This window comes from Falco peregrinus, chromosome 11 (assembly GCF_023634155.1).
Source record: "Falco peregrinus isolate bFalPer1 chromosome 11, bFalPer1.pri, whole genome shotgun sequence".
NCBI lineage: Eukaryota > Metazoa > Chordata > Aves > Falconiformes > Falconidae > Falco > Falco peregrinus.
This window is the reverse complement of record NC_073731.1, coordinates 11,492,441-11,510,454: the sequence shown is the minus strand read 5'-3', so window position 1 is coordinate 11,510,454 and position 18,014 is coordinate 11,492,441. Positions and strand designations below refer to the sequence as shown.

General features: G+C 42.9%; 1 protein-coding gene across 6 annotated transcripts in view; it reads right to left on the bottom strand.

Annotated features, from left to right (window-relative positions):
* Positions 1–14,779, bottom strand: part of BIRC6 (baculoviral IAP repeat containing 6) — a 183,308-nt gene extending 168,529 nt beyond the window's left edge. For all 6 annotated transcript variants that reach the window (XM_055815892.1, XM_055815895.1, XM_055815896.1 and 3 more), the window contains exon 1: positions 14,401–14,779. In XM_055815892.1, the coding sequence (XP_055671867.1) occupies positions 14,401–14,653 (253 nt within the window). In that variant the 5' untranslated portion in view covers positions 14,654–14,779. The remainder of the gene's footprint in view (positions 1–14,400) is intronic.
* Between the last annotated feature and the right edge of the window lie 3,235 nt (positions 14,780–18,014).

The following is an 18,014-nucleotide window of genomic DNA, read 5'->3' as shown; positions in this document are numbered from 1 at the left end:
GTCAGCATAAAAATTAAGACAAAACTGCTAAACTACCATTAAGGCTGATTAACAACATTTCATCAAGCAAAACAATACCCAGACTCCTGAAAACCTAAGTACAGCATATAACATGCCAATGCTACACAGGTCCCTTGAGACACTACGGTAGCTTATTTCTGCTCAGCGCTGCATACGTGACCTAACAGGTTAGAGAAGTTTGGTGGGGATGGAGGAACCACCAAGAGATAACTAAGGAAAGGCTATGGCAATGGTATCCTCCTCAGAAAAGTTTAACGTTAATTGACATTATGACTTGTCTAAGGCTGGATGGATTGTAAAACTAAATCCATGTATTATGCTATCCATGTAGAAGGCAAATTGCTTAATTCACAGAAAGTGTAAGCTGCTGCTACAGAAGCAGACTGCATGCGCGCTATAGGTATATGGACACATCACCCAAAGGACAAAGCTGAAATCGCTGGATCGTCAACATAGATCACTTCTTGTTGCACAGGAACAGGAATTTCATTAAATTTTGCATTAATCAAGTCCAGTCCCTGTTCTCCCCTTTCCTCAGACACTGGGTACTGTTTTTATTATGAATAATTAAAAAATCAACATTTAGGTAGCTCGCACCCAGATAAGGCGTCCAGATAAAGACAGCTACAAAATTCTGTCGTCTTCCCACTTTGATACAGTTAAATGGAAATTAGAACTTCCCCAAATATAGGGCACATCAATTCAAGTGCATTGCATTTGTCGTATCCTCTCAAAAACTCAGGCCAAGAAGAGTTGTCAGCTGCCCTCCTCACCAAAATTTTGGAAACAATGACTCATATACTCTCAAAATATAGGACATATGCCTTTGCCTGCATGAAGTATACTGCAATTGTAATCATTGCTGTAACAGTCAGAAACACTTCAAGAGCCCTAAAATCACTTGATAGCTATGAAGTCGTTAGTCCTAGCTCAACAAAAAAGGGTCCTCTGAATGGCAAATCAACTAGTTTCAAACTGTATTTCTGCCAATACATTGGAGTTCCTCACACAAGACTTTCTACAGCCAACACAGCTGCAGCCGAGGAAGTCATTCTACAGAGAAATTTTTGACAAAAATTCAAGTAGAAGCTTTAAGGTCTTTAAAAGCATTAGTTTCAACAATCTACTGGAAACTGTTATGTAAATAAACTGAAAGGTATCTGATGCCCTAAACTAGAAACCTCAGTAGATTCACACGGTGTATGCAGTCTACTCAGCATGATCCAAGTGGTGGATTGCTACAGGATACTTTATTTAACACATCACTTCTACTCAACACCATGAACACTTTCTTTTGCACTTTCCTTATTTCCCGACAAGCACAGGAGTATGCTCAAGCCCTACAACTAGGAGTTTAGCAGCCTACAGTAGCCCCAGCCCCTGTCACTTTCCAGGCTAGACCATTCTTATCATTTCTGTAGTGAAGTTACTGAAATCTCATGTCTAAACCACCACGCAGCTAACTAATATCCTCTGTGTAAGCAGTCCCAATTTTTAGAAGCCAATGAAGATTACTAATGAGATAGACAACATGCCTAATCAACATTAAGAAACAAACCGAAAAGTTTTAACTACAGCACAAGAAATATATTTCCATATGTATTTCCAAATGTATGTCCAACACCCTGGGAAACATTCTGCAACTGGCTGGTACACATTTTGAATAGTTTCTGAACTGCTGACAAGCTATTTTGCAAATTAGGAGTTTCATTTTACAGTTCAGAGAACACATTTCAAGATGGTTCTACTACTAGTCACAAAATATATTACAGAACACCTATGACTGCCCATATAGATTAAAACAGTAGGCTGAGAACCAGTAAACTAAAGAATTTAGAATTCACCATTACAGAAGAAGTCACCACTGTAGAAGAAATGCCTAGAAAAGTTTAATCATACTCAGAGCATTGGTGGAAGGGTCCTTTCCAACTCAGGATCAACGTTTTCGCCGTGTGCCAAAGGACTCCAACTAATATCCTTTGAAAAACCTACCGGTAGCACTACAACATTATGTCTTGCCTGTCCAGCCTGGCTAAGTTTACCAGCAGTAAGTAGTGATCTGCATCTTCACAAATCACAGTTCAAAAGTTTCACACCAACTCACTAAATTACTTAAGCCAGATTCTCATTTTAGCCCTAATTCCTTCAGCTGTAATTTCTTTTGGGTGGTAAAGGGAGAAATAGTCAAAAATTTATAACAATTTTGCTTTTCAGTCTTGGCACAAGTGGATGATAGCTTCTTGCAATACCTCCATCTTATCTGTCTAGGATTAAAAAAAGAACAACTCACAAAACTCACTTTTGTCAGTTCCTGTTAGGAAACCTGGCTGGCTGCTAGCAAGCTAGAAGTGCAAGCCCAACAGCATACTATATTATGGTATGTCATACGTAACAACCTTACCACTAGCAACCTGAAAACTTTAAACAAAGGCAAATAAACATCAGATAGCAGAAATGCAGAATTTGAGAAAAGGAACATTCCCCTTCCACCTCCTTTGTTTCAAACAATACAGAACAGAGATCATCAATTTCTGGTGATCAAAACCTGACCTACAAAAAATTACAGAAAACAAACATGTTTGGAAAATACATAACAGTTTAACCAGCATCTATTGTGCCCCCTTGCCCACAGGCATTAAAATTAACCCAACTACTTAGAGAATCAGCCTTGTGTTTCAAGAAGTAGAAGAATGAAAAAGCCTGTCTCCATTTCTCTGCTATTGATAGCTTTAGCCTCAATGCTTTAGAGCTTAAGAGAAGCTGGCTGTCACCTGAATATGCACGGCCACCATCATGAAGATGTTGATAGTAACACCTTTGATCTTTTTTAATATTGAAAAAAGCTAATTCATCTTGAAAATTGCTAGCCAGGAATGGCACTAAAACATATCACAAAGTCGGTAATTCTCTTGACAAGGAGCTCCCAATGCATAGCACGCAAAAAAACCCAAATAGTCTCTAAATTACAATAAAGTAACATTTTTATATACAGCTATAAAGTCAGAGTGATACACACATGCATCATAGCACTAATTCCAGAACACTAAGATCCAGGACCAATCAAATATCTAAAGGCACATCCATAACTTCAATCCATGAATGCAACTAGGTCTTTAGCTTAAGAATTAAAGTCAAATTTTTTTGAGAAATAGAAATCCCATGAGCTCAGCAAAACACACGCATTATGTGCACTGATACCAGTTTTTGCACTTTCAATTTAAACTAGAATATCCAAACAATATCTCAGTATTCACTTCAAAATACTGCAGCCATGGGAAGCTAAATGGATAAAGTTTCAAGAGAACAAAAACCCTATCTATTCTATTAACTTTGTATCATTAGATTTGAACATCAAACTATTGAAAGGCAAGAGATTAAAAAAAACCCAAACACTCAAGAGAAGGGAATGGTACTACTGCAGAAGTCCTTGAAATTTACTGTTAGAATTAAAAAAAAAAATAGTAATTTTCCCCTTTCTATTGTGAAGTGTGCATGTAAAGCTCCAGGTTTGGGAGTTGCTATCACTCATGGTAAAATGCTGTGTAAAATCCTCCTTCCAGACGCCAGGTTAGCAGGCAGCAAAACTATCCTTTCCACTAGTGACAAACGCACTTCCTGACCACAACACTGCTCAGCTACTTCTCACACATTTTTCACCTGTACTTGGGATTAAAAAAGCATATGTATCAGTTGCCCTCCGTTGTTGTGAGGCAGGTGCCTTTCCTACTGCTGTTTCACGTAATCATAAAACCAACTGAAAAATCGAGTTAGCAAGTATAACATCTCATTGTATGCTACCTAAGTAACCTAAGTGCCAAGGCAAGCACATCAGAACACTTGTACTTTGAGGAAGTTCTACAGTTCAAATAAAAACCTGTCTTGAAGTTCAACTTGGTATCTTAACTTGCTATACTTGCAGGAAACCATCCTGAACTATACTAGTCACAACTACGGATTGGTTCCAAAGGGTAACATTTTGACACAAAAGAGGACAAAAAGCAAACCACTTCAAGTCTGGTTTAAAAAGGAGAAAGTTGTCTCTAAATAGTTTTACATCAGTAGCTCCCAAAGGAAACAAAGACACAGTGGTTATGAACGTTTGGGAACACGGTACCCAGAAGATGGCTAAGGCATGGCCAAACCCAGGCCATGACTGCTCGTCATTACTGAATTTATCAGTTACAGATTCTCTCTTGTTCCTCCTTTTCTCCTCCTACAGCAGTTTTATCTTCCAAGTCCAGGGCCAGCCCCTTATTTGCTCACCTCAGCAAAGCACTCTGCTGCCCCACCAACACACTCCACAGGTCCCCCCTTAGCAAAACAAAAGCATTCTCAGACTCCAGGAAAGGATGGCAAGTAATCTATTGGATGAAAACAAGTTCAAGTTGCTATTTTAGACTAATGATGTAGACTGGTTTAAACCAGCTATACACAAGCAGTATTTTCTCTTTTTGATTTCACTACGCAGACACACCTCCATCTGCCACATCACCTGGAAGAGCAGTCCAAAATGACTGAATAAAGCAAAAACACATTCCAAGGGGAAACAGGAAAGAAAACTCAAAACATTCTCCAAACAGCAAGAACGCCCAAGGAGGCAGCTTGACATTACAAAGGGCCTTTGAACTCGCTTATTTGCCAAATCTGTATTTAGATAATCAAGAACAGGACAGGTAATCTACAGTTTATCTCTTCCTTTAGCAACAAACAGGACAGAATTGTTTCAGTGTCAGTTTCATTATATGACAGGTGGTTTTAATGATCCTTATGAGAGTAGGAATACCTGTTATCTGGGCCAAAGCATTGGAGACTGCCACATAAATATTAACTAGATGTGTCTGATCAAGCAATTACTAACAGAAGCTAACATTAACATGCTTAAAAGGTTTCAGAACATAAGCAGCCACTGAGATCAAGGCAGTTCCTACCTCCCTAGCTTTGCAGACGTAGGGTCCTCTTCCACTCTACAGATTGAAACCAAGACTGAATCAGCAGGAAGCCAGTGGCGAGCTCTTTGTGCCCACACTCTTCATGTTTCAGATCTCCATGTACCTAACATTACTGCTGCCTTGTATGACATACAAAATGCAACTGCTCACAGAGCTTTATACAATTATCCTGAGAACAAACTACAAAAGATTTCATAAGGATTGTATTCTACAATCCTTCCTGAAAACTCAGGTAAATCACGAAAATTTAAGCCCCTGCAATTCTCCTGCAAACACCTCTCAAAGGACAGTGTCTTCCTCAAAATTTCTCTCAAAAGTGAAACCTATGATTAACAATTTTCAGAAAGCTGTCTTTCACAAATTGCAGACAGACAAGATGACAGCATCCACCCAGGACCAGAGACAGGCAAGGAATACTTCACAGCTCAGTAACGAGAAGTTCCCATTCTTCAAGAGCAATTCCCATCGCGGCATTTCACAACAAAGACTCTGCCGGATGAAATTTTACTACCAGTTCCTCTTTTTATCACTAAAGTGGTTAGAGCATCTGAGTTCACTCATTATGTATCCTGCAGTCTCTGCAACAGGAGAAAACACCTCCAGTTATGGCACTTTTTAAACTCTCCAAGACTGTTCAGCAGGAAACAGTTTAGCTTCCCCGCTTCCCAAGCCCAAATATCCTAAGAAGTTTCCAAAATATCAACCTGGGAGAAGCACCAGATTCTCAAAAGCAGATGGCTGGGCTACAAGGCAAGCAAAAAACTGGCTTGACTGTCATGCATAAAGTTAGTAAGCCAAGACCGGCCAGTTACCAGTGGCATTCAGCAAAGCTTGATACAGTTTACTACCTTCATCAGTGGCTTGGATGATGGGACAGGCTGCACCTTCCGCAAGACCATGGATGACGTGGATGAAATGGGAGGCAACTGAGGGCAACTAATGCATTAAATGGCAGGGCTGCCTTATAAAAGGATCTCAAAAAGCCAGAGAAATGGCTTGACACAAGTATCCTGAAGCTCAAAGACAAATGCCACATCTTACAGCTGGTATGGACTATAAACCCATACACCAACAGAAGCTGGGGACCAACTGTCTGGGTGGCAACTTGACAGAAAGAACATGGGGATCGTGACGGACAGGCTGAACAAGCGGCAGCAATGCATCCTTACAGCAACATACCGTTACAGGGGATCGCACAGGCAGTAGATCAGGGGATCTACTCAGTACTTTTGAGTCCACATCAAGAATACTGTGTCTGGCTTTGGTCCTCCATCCGAGATATCAGCACATATGTGAGAGTCCCACAAGGGGATACTAAGTTAGAGGGCTGGAGCATACAACATGTGAAGAAAAACCAAGATAACAGGGCTCGTTTAGCCTGCAGAAAAAAGGGTTTAGAAGGAAATCTAACAGCAGTCTTCCATTACTGCAGCCGTAGTTCCACAGCTATGTTAGACTGCTGAGTTACTACCTTTCTCTTTTTGACATTAGTTTTAAGGCAGTACAACACTGAACACAGGAGCAACCTCACTGGATCACAGGAAAACACACATAACCCCACACTTTGTCCAAGACAGTGGTCTAAACCAGGTGTGCAGTGAAGAATTTATGAAAGGGTATGTATACAATGGTACCTTCCTGTAACACACTCAGCCCCTGCCGATTTCTGCTCAGGGACTTCCTGATTTCTTTTTTGTACAATGACCTTTGATAGGTTGTTCTTCCATCACTTTGTCCAACGCTGTTGTAACTCCACTAAATTCTTAAGAGAACTTCAAATTAATTAAATGCATTCTCACATTCTCCTAGATCCACTATATTTAAAAGCAAAACTATTCTTTAGGGTGCCTTTTCAAATTCTTTAAAGAAGCTGACAAGGTGGAAGGACCTTGTATGTTTAAGACACCGCTTCGCGGCGTAATAATATTTGAACATGGTGACCATAGAAGTTTAACTTTAGCTCTATCACTAAAGAGACATTCAGAAAAGCTAAATTAAGTCTTGTAAGACTGGTCTTGCCAAGCTCCATCTATATAGGTAATGTGAAGCAGGTTCCTCCAAAAGTTTAGAGTAATGACTTTTTCTGTATTGAATGGAGAGGGAATCTTAAGATGATTTGCTGAGAAATGCTAATCTTGTTAATTCTGACTTACAAAAGCTATAGAAAACTGATCAGAAAAAACACCCCACTATTAAATTAAGTCTGTCAATTACATCACAACATGAACCTAGGATCCTGTAGAAGACAGGCCAACTAAATCTATCACAGCATTTCTCCACAACAGCCACAGCGCCTTCTTGCTCTTCAATGAAACACTCCCAGTCCTTCCAGTCTTTGCTGCCATCTCCCCAGCTTCCTACTTCCCTAACCCTTTCTAACCCTTTCCCCACTGTCATGCGGCCGCTTCATCATAGTTCTCAGTCCCACCCCTCACCCTCCCAGCTCTTCCCTTTCACAACAAGTTTTTCATAAGTCTCTTTAGCCTGTTGCCAGTAAAAAAGTGTTTCTCAAACTTTTCTACATCTGCCACATGCTCAGATGAGTTCCTGACTGCTTCACACTCAGGTCAGGGAAGTGTAGTGGATCAAACCATCTTCCCTCCATGAGCTGTACAGGAGACTGAAGAACTGACAGACTGCGCTATGCAAGCCTTCATTAACCAGCACTTGGGTATGTGTTTTCACTAATGCTGCTAATTTTCAAGACTGATAAGCAAACCTAAGCGATAAGCGAATTCTCTCATCTCTTAAGTTACATTAAAAAAAATTATCAATACTCACTGAACAGCCCTTGCAAATACCTCAAGAAAATTTGTAACATAATAGCATTTATATTTATCTGAAAGGTAAGTTATTTCCGTAAGTTTACACTTTTAATCTAGGCTGTAAAACGAAAGCTGTTCTTTCTCCCCTGTTTCTTGTGCACCATCCTTATCTGTGGAGTGCTCTTTCCCCTAATATACATGCAAATCTTCAAAGTAAATGTTGTGCGTGTACCAGACTTCCTGTCTACTTTTTGACTAGCAGTGTGCACAGGGTCCTTACCAAATCGTGATACTCTTCCGAAAGACAAAGCAGCAAAGGAACTGGGCCAATACACCACCCAGTATTCTGACTCTGCAGAAACCAAAAGAACTGCAAGTGTTGGTATTGGTATGCATCTGTACCTCACAAATGGAAGAACTGAGTGCAAGAGCTCTTCTTTCTTGAACTGTCCACTCAGTAGTAAGCACTCATCTGGTGACTGCAAGAAGTCATTGCAATTAAGAGGGCATTAACTATTTAAAGGACATCTTTCTGACAGCAGAAAGCAATACTGCAACATCACTCAAGAACCAGGAGGAAAGTAAACTGATCCACATGTAAAATTTTTATTTAAAAATAAAACCCATGTTGAGTAGCTACTGATAAGCAACAAGCTATCTCTCAACATGACTTACAACAAACTGATACACTCAAAAGCTGTCCAGGAGTCCATGGTTGTAAGCCTTATCTCCAACACAGCCCAAGAAGCATTTTTGAAAGATGTCATACTGTTCAGGGAGAATTAAAGAATCCTTGTAACAGCAAGGATGGACAGCTTTGTTTCCCTATTTGAAAGTTAAGTTGGAAAGAAAACCTGTAAGAACAGATCAACGTCATACCCAGAAATCAGGCATAATCATTACTAAAAGCTTGAGAGAAACAGTTAAGGTGACTCTTAAGTCTAGGACTGCCTTACAAAATCCTAATGTTGTATTTCCCTTAAGCTCAAGTTACTGATACCGATGCAATAGCAACCATAAAAATAGTTACAAGCAATATAACAAAAGACTCAGAAAGGGATTCTACTGAGCCAGCTAACATTATGGCTGGCTGATAGGACAGAAGAGTATACAAGACCCAAACCACTGATGCTCAGAATAGCAAGAAGATCAGGGCTTCTAAAGATCACTAGGCCAGGCAATCCAAAGCAAAAACCTTCTCCATGTTTCCATTACTCCGAGTCCAACAGAGGTCTACCTGCCTTCTTTCATAATGTTCTGGACTTGAACTAATCAATTATCTCTGTCAGAACATACTTCTGCCAAATTTCTTCTATGCTTTATATAATACAGTATACAACATGACTGGGAGCTGAGCTGAAGGATTTATCACATAAGCATATTAAAAGCCATCTTGACCAAAGCTGGACCACAATCAGCACTGAGGCTGAAAATCAGGTTTTCTCCCCGAGGGTTCTCCATATCAATGAGAAATACCTTAACTACCTGTGAGATAGAATAGGGCAGGAGGAAATCAAGGTTCAAATCCCTGATGCAGAGCACAGTATTTCCTCTTTGGGTCACTACAAAGCATTTCAAGACACATCTTCCTGCAGAAGACCTTTCTCAAAGTTCATTCACAGAGGGCTAGGAAATTTCTGATTATCCAAGATCAAAGCACACTGCAACATTTAATAATACGATGCTACCGTTGCAATGATAGCCATGAATCCATCAGTCCAGATATGAATGATCTGTCAATAAAATGAAAAATGTTCTGCTATCTTGCCTGGCAACATAACATACGCCTGCATAGCTGTCTGTTGTTACTTCTGAATCCCTACAATAAAGATAGTAATGCAAACGCCCCTTTAAAGGCACGTGATCAGATCTCTATTTTTACTCTATTTTAGCTTCTGCAGAAGATAATCCAGATGTGCTTCCACAGAGCCTGGAAATATCAATTAATGGCATCTTGTCAGTCTGGCAAGATCCATGGCAAGTAAGAAGGAATATCTGACATACCCTGATCAAGCCTGCCAGACACATGCGGCATATGGCAGCCTAGAATCTTTATTGGAATAAAACACTGAACTCAAATCTTAACAATTCTCCTATTCTGTTTTTTTCAGGTGCTTAAGGATCTTCATGAATGACCTTAAGATCACATAAATCACTGGAACAATCTCTTTGAGAAGCATTTTACCCAGACTAGCATTGTCATTCAAGCATACTCAAATGCAAGGTGGCCTGTAGCAGATCACTAGATATTCGACAATATTCCCCATGCAATGAGAAACAGATGAGGAAAAAATTCTTTATTAACAGCAACAGCCTTTATCATTAGTATTTTTAATTTTTTTTGTCTCATAATCAAGTAAATGAAAATAAGAGCCAAGAGGATGAGAAAACTCGCCCCAATTCTGAGGAATGAAGGAGACAACTTGAGCAGTGTCACCACAGTGAGCTTGAAACAGTTAAAGCCGCTGCTGATGTCCCAAATAACTCAAGCCTAGAACTGGATGGCAGAGCATCCCAACAGTTTGTTCCTAGACATCGTAAGAAGCACACACTCCCTCTGTGACTCCTAAGCTGCAAAACGTGGGATTCTTCTTGTTTTGCTTCCTGCATCACATGGAAAGGAAACAAAAAGCCAGAACTGGACATCCCTTGATAGATTTCCAAGGTTCCATAATTCAAAGTGAGGCAGCTGAAGACAAATAGGACTTTCCCAAAAGAGAACACCGACAGACAGAAAATGGTGTTGAACTTGCTGGCAAGACGAGCCTCCTGGGCTGGGACCTATTGATTTCTGAATTCTTGTGTTGGAGGAGCAGCAGCTGAGGGCCTCTGGTGATAAGGCAGAGTCTCTGTTTCCCCTACAGGAACTGGTATGTATGTACAATGAACAGATCCTTCCCTGTATGCATTCAGAAGTCTGTATTTTGGTTACCGTTAGGGTCTCTATAGTAATTCAAAGATCTTAACTATGAAACACTGTGCATTTTAGTGAACAAGGCTCTGAAGCCATTGCTATGTCAAATTAATCTAGAAAATTCTACAGAAACATCCAAGTTGGTCACTGTCAATCTGACAGTACATTTTAGTTTCTGTGTTTCTGGTCAAGCTTCTCTGGGAATTACAGCACTCTCCCAGTTCAAGCAGTTTTCTTATTTGGAAACAGAAGGAAATGATAAATCAAGCATCTCTACAAACACTAAAGAGTCACTCGAGATTATTCTGGAAGTTTGCTTTGATACTTTGGGATTTTTTGGTCTGGCTTTTTTTTGGTTGGTTGGTTGGTTTTTTTGAGGTGAAGGAAAAGGTTCATCCTTAGTGCTGTATTTGGAGACTGATCATGCATGCTCTTTGGCTACCAGTGTTCAACTTGAAACTGAAAGCACACAAATATTTAAATGCCCACTGGGGAAAATAAAAGTACTTGATAGACTTGCATGGCAGATTGAAAACTAGTCCTGACTACTACTAGCAAACACACAGAAATGCCTAATACCCAGTAATCACAAGAATTGTCCTTGCACTCCCAGTCTGGCTCTCTGAAACACGTAGTGCGTATTCAACAGCATTGGGAGAACAAAAAGGACAACCTTGTGACCAGGTAAGACAAAGATCAATGTTAAAGGACCATCTGATTTTCCCTTTACCAATAGTACTCTCATTCGCTACCACAGTCTGGGCTGTTGCAAATGATCACCTGGCCCTCGGGAACAGGCCTACAGAGCCCATACAGGAAACAGATTAAGATGTCACTTTCAAAAGGTAGATCTGATGAAGATATGGTGTGGTATAATAATAATCGTAATCCTCACTGGATTCCTACAGTTTGGGCTCAGAATAACAATCCACGGATCATCACATACATCAGATCAGTGATGTTCACATGAGGAACTGAAGCATGCAGACCAGAGACCACATTCTAATGTCTGGACCTGATCTACAACTGAAGTGTCTTTTGGCTGCGAACCTTTTGTCTTGCTCTTTTACACACCAAAGACAGCAAACTGCATTTACATTCCACCCAAGACAGCCTCCACTGCTCTACCAGATTCAGTATTCCACAGGTTCAATCTTTTCACCGAGAAGGAGCCCAAAGCTTAATGTATTGCTGCAGTCAACAGCAACTGCAAATAAAAGCAAAACCAAAGCTTGGTGGAGTTTCCCCCCATCTCCCTCCCTTGATGGGGGATCTTTTTCCTTGCTCTGCTTTCGAGAAAGAGAGGCCTGCTATGTTTTGTTTTTCCTTGGGTAATGAGCAACAGCATTTCTGTCCAACATAAATCTTTTGACAGGGCAAAAGATCTGCAGCCCCAATTACCAAGGAGGACAAGCAGTCTCCCAAGAGAAGCAGTTTTAATTCCTAGAGACTCTATTTTTAGTTATAGTACCAGAAGTCCCTGCAGCAACAATATCCTTTGACCTGTCATTTATGGCAGGGGAGGGAGCAGGGACAGAGTTGGCCTACAGGTCTGAGTGCCCAACTACTATCCTACATTAAAAGAGCTCACACTGTACAGAGTAGGCAGACATCAGAGAACAGTTGAATTCCCTTTTCCTCCTCTTCCCAAAGACAGGCTGAAAAGGGAGAGAACAAGAGTGAACACAGCTGGTAACAGCCGCAACAGACACCAGCTGCCGAGATGAACCAGATTTCTGACAGGCATGCTGGTCTAAATCTATAAGGAAATTAATTTAAAGTTTCTTCAAACTAAACTAAGGTTATAATTTTTTTTTCCGCTAACATAATCACCAGCTATATGGCATTGATAAAATTAGGGTAGATAGCAAGCAATTCCGTTGCTTCATATGAGGAGGAGTAGAATCCATCTTTTACAGTCATGCTGTCAGAGAGACGACTGAGACTAAAGGAAGTATACATGACTGAATACAGGACTGCACGCACGTAACAGAAGCAAAGCAGTTAAGTTATTTTTAAATAGTTACTATTTAGGGGAGAAATTCCATTAGCATTTTGAATACTAAATCAAACCCCTTGCAAGGATCCTATCACAGAAAAGTGTAAAACAGCAGCTTAGGCTTTGATTTACAGTTCACTTTTTCTGTTCATGAAAATTAAACATGTTCTCCTCAACCAATTACAAATTAAGTCATCGATTTATGCCCTCTTCATCCACAACTTAAAAGTAATTCTCAAATTCTGGCAATAGCTTGAAGAAAATTGAGAAATAAAGATATTAATAAAAAAAAGCACTTTAGGAGATAGCATGGTAGAAGAAATGGAACTACAGAAGCAGAATGATCTGAATTCTGAACAAAGCGGGAAACACCACACAGGAGCCTCGTTTTCAATACAAGCGACGGACAACAACAGCAGCTGACACCTTCTTAATAATCCCCCCCCAAAAAAAAATTTATTGCCCCAAACATTTAACCTTTACACTTTACAACGTGCCAACTTTAACTTATGAAAGGAAATCGCTGATTTTTGTTTTGTTCTCCTCAGTTTGACATTGTAATACAGCTGTAGGTTTTCAAGGTGAAAGCATACATATTGCCTAGACTATGGCATCCCCATACGATTCATGACATTACTATACCACGTTCAGGCGGCAAATGTCAGCCTTGCACTACCACCGCTCAGCAAAGCTAGTTCTTACTAGCAACACAGAACTGTGAGGAGAACCTGAACACAGAAACACACAACTAGTAAGAAACATACCTTTCTGCACCAAGGGCTGGTCTCGTGACACACCAAACAACCCCACCACTAGCTCCAATATTCTGACAAGTACCACAGTTTAAGAAACATTAAGGTATGAGGAACAAAAACTGTTCATACCATATGAGTCTTTTTCTACACAGCTAGTTTGTTAACAGTGTAGAAACACTAATGGGCAACAAAGAAAGCTGCTTCACAGTTATGAAGTTACTACAGTCATGGCCTCCACAAAGTCAGTCCATAACCCTGCCTCCCTAACATCACAGCAGGGATAATGTCACTGGCACCAGAGACAGTCAAGATACTCAGCAGCCTGAGGAACTATGCAAATATATATAAAAATGGACCATGAAATGACTTCACTGAGGGTTCTGATCTTAATTCTGAGCTATAAGGCTAATGATACTTCCATGAAATAAACCTCCTTCACAAACGCAGATTAAGGCTCAATAAATAAAACCACAGTAACATGCTATCAGATAGAATTAGAACTATGCCTGTCCTGCATAATACATTGCTTCTAATCTTTGGAAGGTTCAATGTTGTCATCCCCAAGAACAGCTGAAAAAATAAACTGGAAAAAATTCAGCCCTATAAATCACAGCTTTCCATCCCCATTTCATCTTTTACTAACTACGCCAATACGATTTAGAGAAGGAACACGCGTCCCTGCTGCCTACACCAATCTCTCTGCCCCGAAGAGCAGAAACCGTTCAGGCTTGAAAAACCAGGGGTGCAACAGAACCAGGGCACCCCCCGGCACCTGGGCCCGAACCCGGCCGGCCGCTGCCCCCCGCCCGCCACCACCCGTGCTCCCGGGGAGCCGCCGGCCGCCTCCCCCGCGGCTCCGCAGCGCCGCGATCGCGCCCGGGGGCTGCCGCGGCCCGCTCCCCCCCGCCGCCCGCCCGCCTGCCTGCCTCCCCGGCCGCGGCAGCGGGGCCCGGCAGGCCTCGGGGGCCCGGCAGGCCGCGGGGGCCAGGCCGCTCACCGTTGAGTGCCGACGCCTGCAGCGTGGCCCCCGAGGTGCCGTCGATGACTTTGATGGCGCCGCGAGCGGTCACGGCCAGGATGGCGTTGAGCGCCGGGTGGTAGCACAGGCTGCAGAGACCGTCGGCGTCGCAGCGCAGACAGCCGTCCCGCAGCAGCAGCCACTCGCAGGAGCCCGGCCCGGCCGACACCGGCCCGGGCCCGGGCCCGGCCGGCACCGCCGCCGCCGAAGAGCAGGAGGCCGCCGCAGCCATCTTGCCGGCCGCCGCCGCCGCCCTCAGGACAAGAGGCCCACAGGGAGCCGCTCAGTGACAGTCCCTGGAGCCGCCGCCGCCGCCAGTCACCATCCGGGTCCGGGGAGAGGGGGAAAGGGAGAGAGCCAGCGTGCGCAGGAAGTGACACAACCGCGCCGGATGCGGAACCGACCGCCGGCCCTGCCGCGGGGGGCGGAGTGGGGGGGGGCAGCAGCTCGTCACCGAGAGGGACAGGGGGAGAGAGGGGGCGGGGCTCCACTGCGCGCGCGCATCCTCCTCCTCCGCGGGTGGGGCCACGCACGGGGCGCCCCCCCGCTGCCGGCGTGGGCGTGGTGAGCGTGCTCCGGCGGCGGGGCGGGGCGGGGCGGGGCGGGGCGGGGCGGGGCGGGGCGGGGCGGGGCGGGGCGGGGCGGGGCGGGGCGGGGCGGGGCGGGGCGGGGCGGGGCGCGGGCCTTTCCTCCGCGCCGCGGGCCCTCCCTCAGCCCGGCGCGGGCAGCGGTCACCCCGGGCCGGCCGGGAGGGCGCCGGGCCCAGCCCCGGTGAGAGGTGCTCTCCGGTGGGCAGTCGGCGTAACGGCCCCGTCTCCCCAGGGCCCGAGCGCGGCCAGCCGGCCACCCCCCGCCCCGGTCCCCGTGGCCTAGCGCGCCCGCCGCCCCGGGAGGTGGCTCTCGGGCTCTGGTCTTCTTTCCGAAGGCGGAGCGGCGCGGGGCCGGCCCTGCCGGAGTTGCCTGCAGCTCCGGTGCGAGGCGGCGTGCGGGCGGGCCCCCGCCCCCCGCCCGGCCGGGGGCTCCGCTCAGCGGCGGCGGGCGGCGTCCGCCTGCGCGGGCGCGCAGTGCTTCCAGCGTCGGGGTTTCCCCCAAAAAAACGGGATGGAGGCACTGCGCTCGTGAAAGCTTGCTTTTTTTTTTTTTTTTTTCTCCTCTGAGGCAATATTCACCACGTAATAAAGCTTTCTGATTGCACCGAGGTGTTCCCGTTCCACCCACTGGCACACCAGCGCACCTTGTCCAGCCATGCCTACCTGTAGGTGCTGGTTTATCCCAGTGACATGAGACAGCTTCTGTGCTAGGGGTGGTCTTACGTATAACAAAGTTTCAAATACGATGCAGTTTCCTACACAAGAGTATTGTTACTAGGACCAAAGCTGGCACAGGCTGCCATAGCAGGGAAATGATTTCAGAAATCGTGTCTGTGTAAGGAGAAAAAGCCACAACCCCCAGGGGTACATGTGCCACCCAGGCCAAGCAAGTTGTCCCCAAGAGCAAAATCGGCAGCTTTTAGGCTTGCTTGGCTACTTCAAGTGAAAGATTAAAGGCTGATAAGGATAGCGACAAAACTTTGAGCAGAGCTCAAGCTGTGTGTTGTCTCCACATCAAAGCAAATGATTTGATACACATTTCAAGTAGGTATAATTTTCTGATAAACATATCCAATGGGGAGAAGATGACAGACATACACGCATGGACGTGTCTAGCTGCTCTGCACAGAGCATCATCCAAAAAGCGTGTCACATTATGGTCTAATACCAACGCCTCTGCCTCAAAATAAGGTGCTGCACCTTACAAAGGGAACTTTTTACCAGATGGATGTGGTCTTAATGCAGTTTTGACAGATAAAAAGCAGTATATATATTGTCAGAAAAACTTATTTATAGCCTCAAAGCTTGAGACTGATGACACAGATAGGAATATAGATGTGTCTTAATTCAGTAAATATAAATGAGCTTCATACATTCTGTAAACAAGTTTAATTCAAAATTTTTATAAAATACATCTTGTATTTACACACTCATCTAAAATATGAGTTTGTTGAATGCAAAGTTATTACAAACTATCAGAACCATTTGAGAGCTGTTTGTACATATTTCTTGCACAGCATATGCAAAAGGTGACCCTAGAGAGACTAAGATTAAAAGGTGCAAATCTGCAATTGTGTACAAAATATGTACTATGTTAAGTGCATATCTACATTGCATATTACATGTGCCAAGTCTGTGGAAAGGAACAGTTAAAACTGCAACTATAAATTTCACAGAACATTAGTATAGAGGAAGTTAAATAGAACATTTCTTGCATCCTTTGAATATTCATAGTCATTTCAGATGCACAGGATCCAGTACAGACATCTAATGAACAGCTATGCAAAGGAAAACTAAGCTTAAAGCTCTCTGACAGCCTAGTAACCTACATGTGTCCTTGCCCTTCATGTTTGTGGTTGTTAGTTAACCATGTATTCACAGGACCTGGGTTGAGTCTTCCAATACTAGCTGGATACTCCTGTTAAAAAAGAAGTGTAAATCATGAAAAAAAAAAAAAAAAAAGAGATAAAACCAGATTATCATGCAAGATTCCAAAGCTAACATGCTTTTTTTTTTTTTTTTAATACACTAACGTGCATTTTTTTTAAGGTTGGTTGGTTTGTTGTTTGTTTTTTTTTTTTTTTAGAATGCGATATGAACGCTCACAGAACACTTGCAGATAAGAAGTAACTTGCTGGTATAATTGGCTTAGTTTGACTCTGCAGTAATTCCACCGGAACTTCTGCAGAAGTCAAGTTAGGTGAAAAGTCAATCACTCTTAATTTTTCTCCTTTAAGGTATTACATCCTAGAGTATTACATTACAATTGATGTCTAGCATCAATTGTAAGTAGTTCTGTTTAAAACCAATACAAGCATCAGCCAGAAAAGCAGACCAAATAAACTAGAGGTTTGTGGTAGAGTTGGAATTTAAATATATATTTTGCATCAATAATGAGTGGTAAGAATAACTGACCAAAACAGCAAGTTACACAGTCTAAAAAGCTGAAAAGCTACAGTTCTGATAAGGAAATATGTCCATCAGGGATCAAAGACAGCCTCTACTATTACCTTGTCATGGTTGATTTTTATTTGCAACGTTAAAAAAAAAAAAAAAAAGGATGGGGAATGCTTTTTTCCTGTTACCAAAAAAAACACCCCAAAAACAATTAAGAATCTTAAGATCTATTTGTCAATACTAAATACTGAAGATTGCAAATGCCTAAGTTAGTACCATGCAAAGTGAACTTCAGTGGACTTCCCTCATGAAGAAACATTACCATAAGGACCATTACATAAGCCATCAACACAGTACACAGGAAATATTTAACATGTCATCACGTTATTACATAACCCTTGGATAGTCAAAATTAGCAAGACTGTAATTGTTACTAAGGCTGTAATTCTGCCTTATTTAGTGGAGGGAAAATCTGGCCTTACAAATCTTTTTTTTTTATTTCTCTTTACAAGGAATTAATAGTACTGGGGGGTGGGGGGAAGGGAATGGATGCGTGTTAAATAGCATGCTATTAAAAGCAAGACAGAGCAAGATGTTGTAAAACAG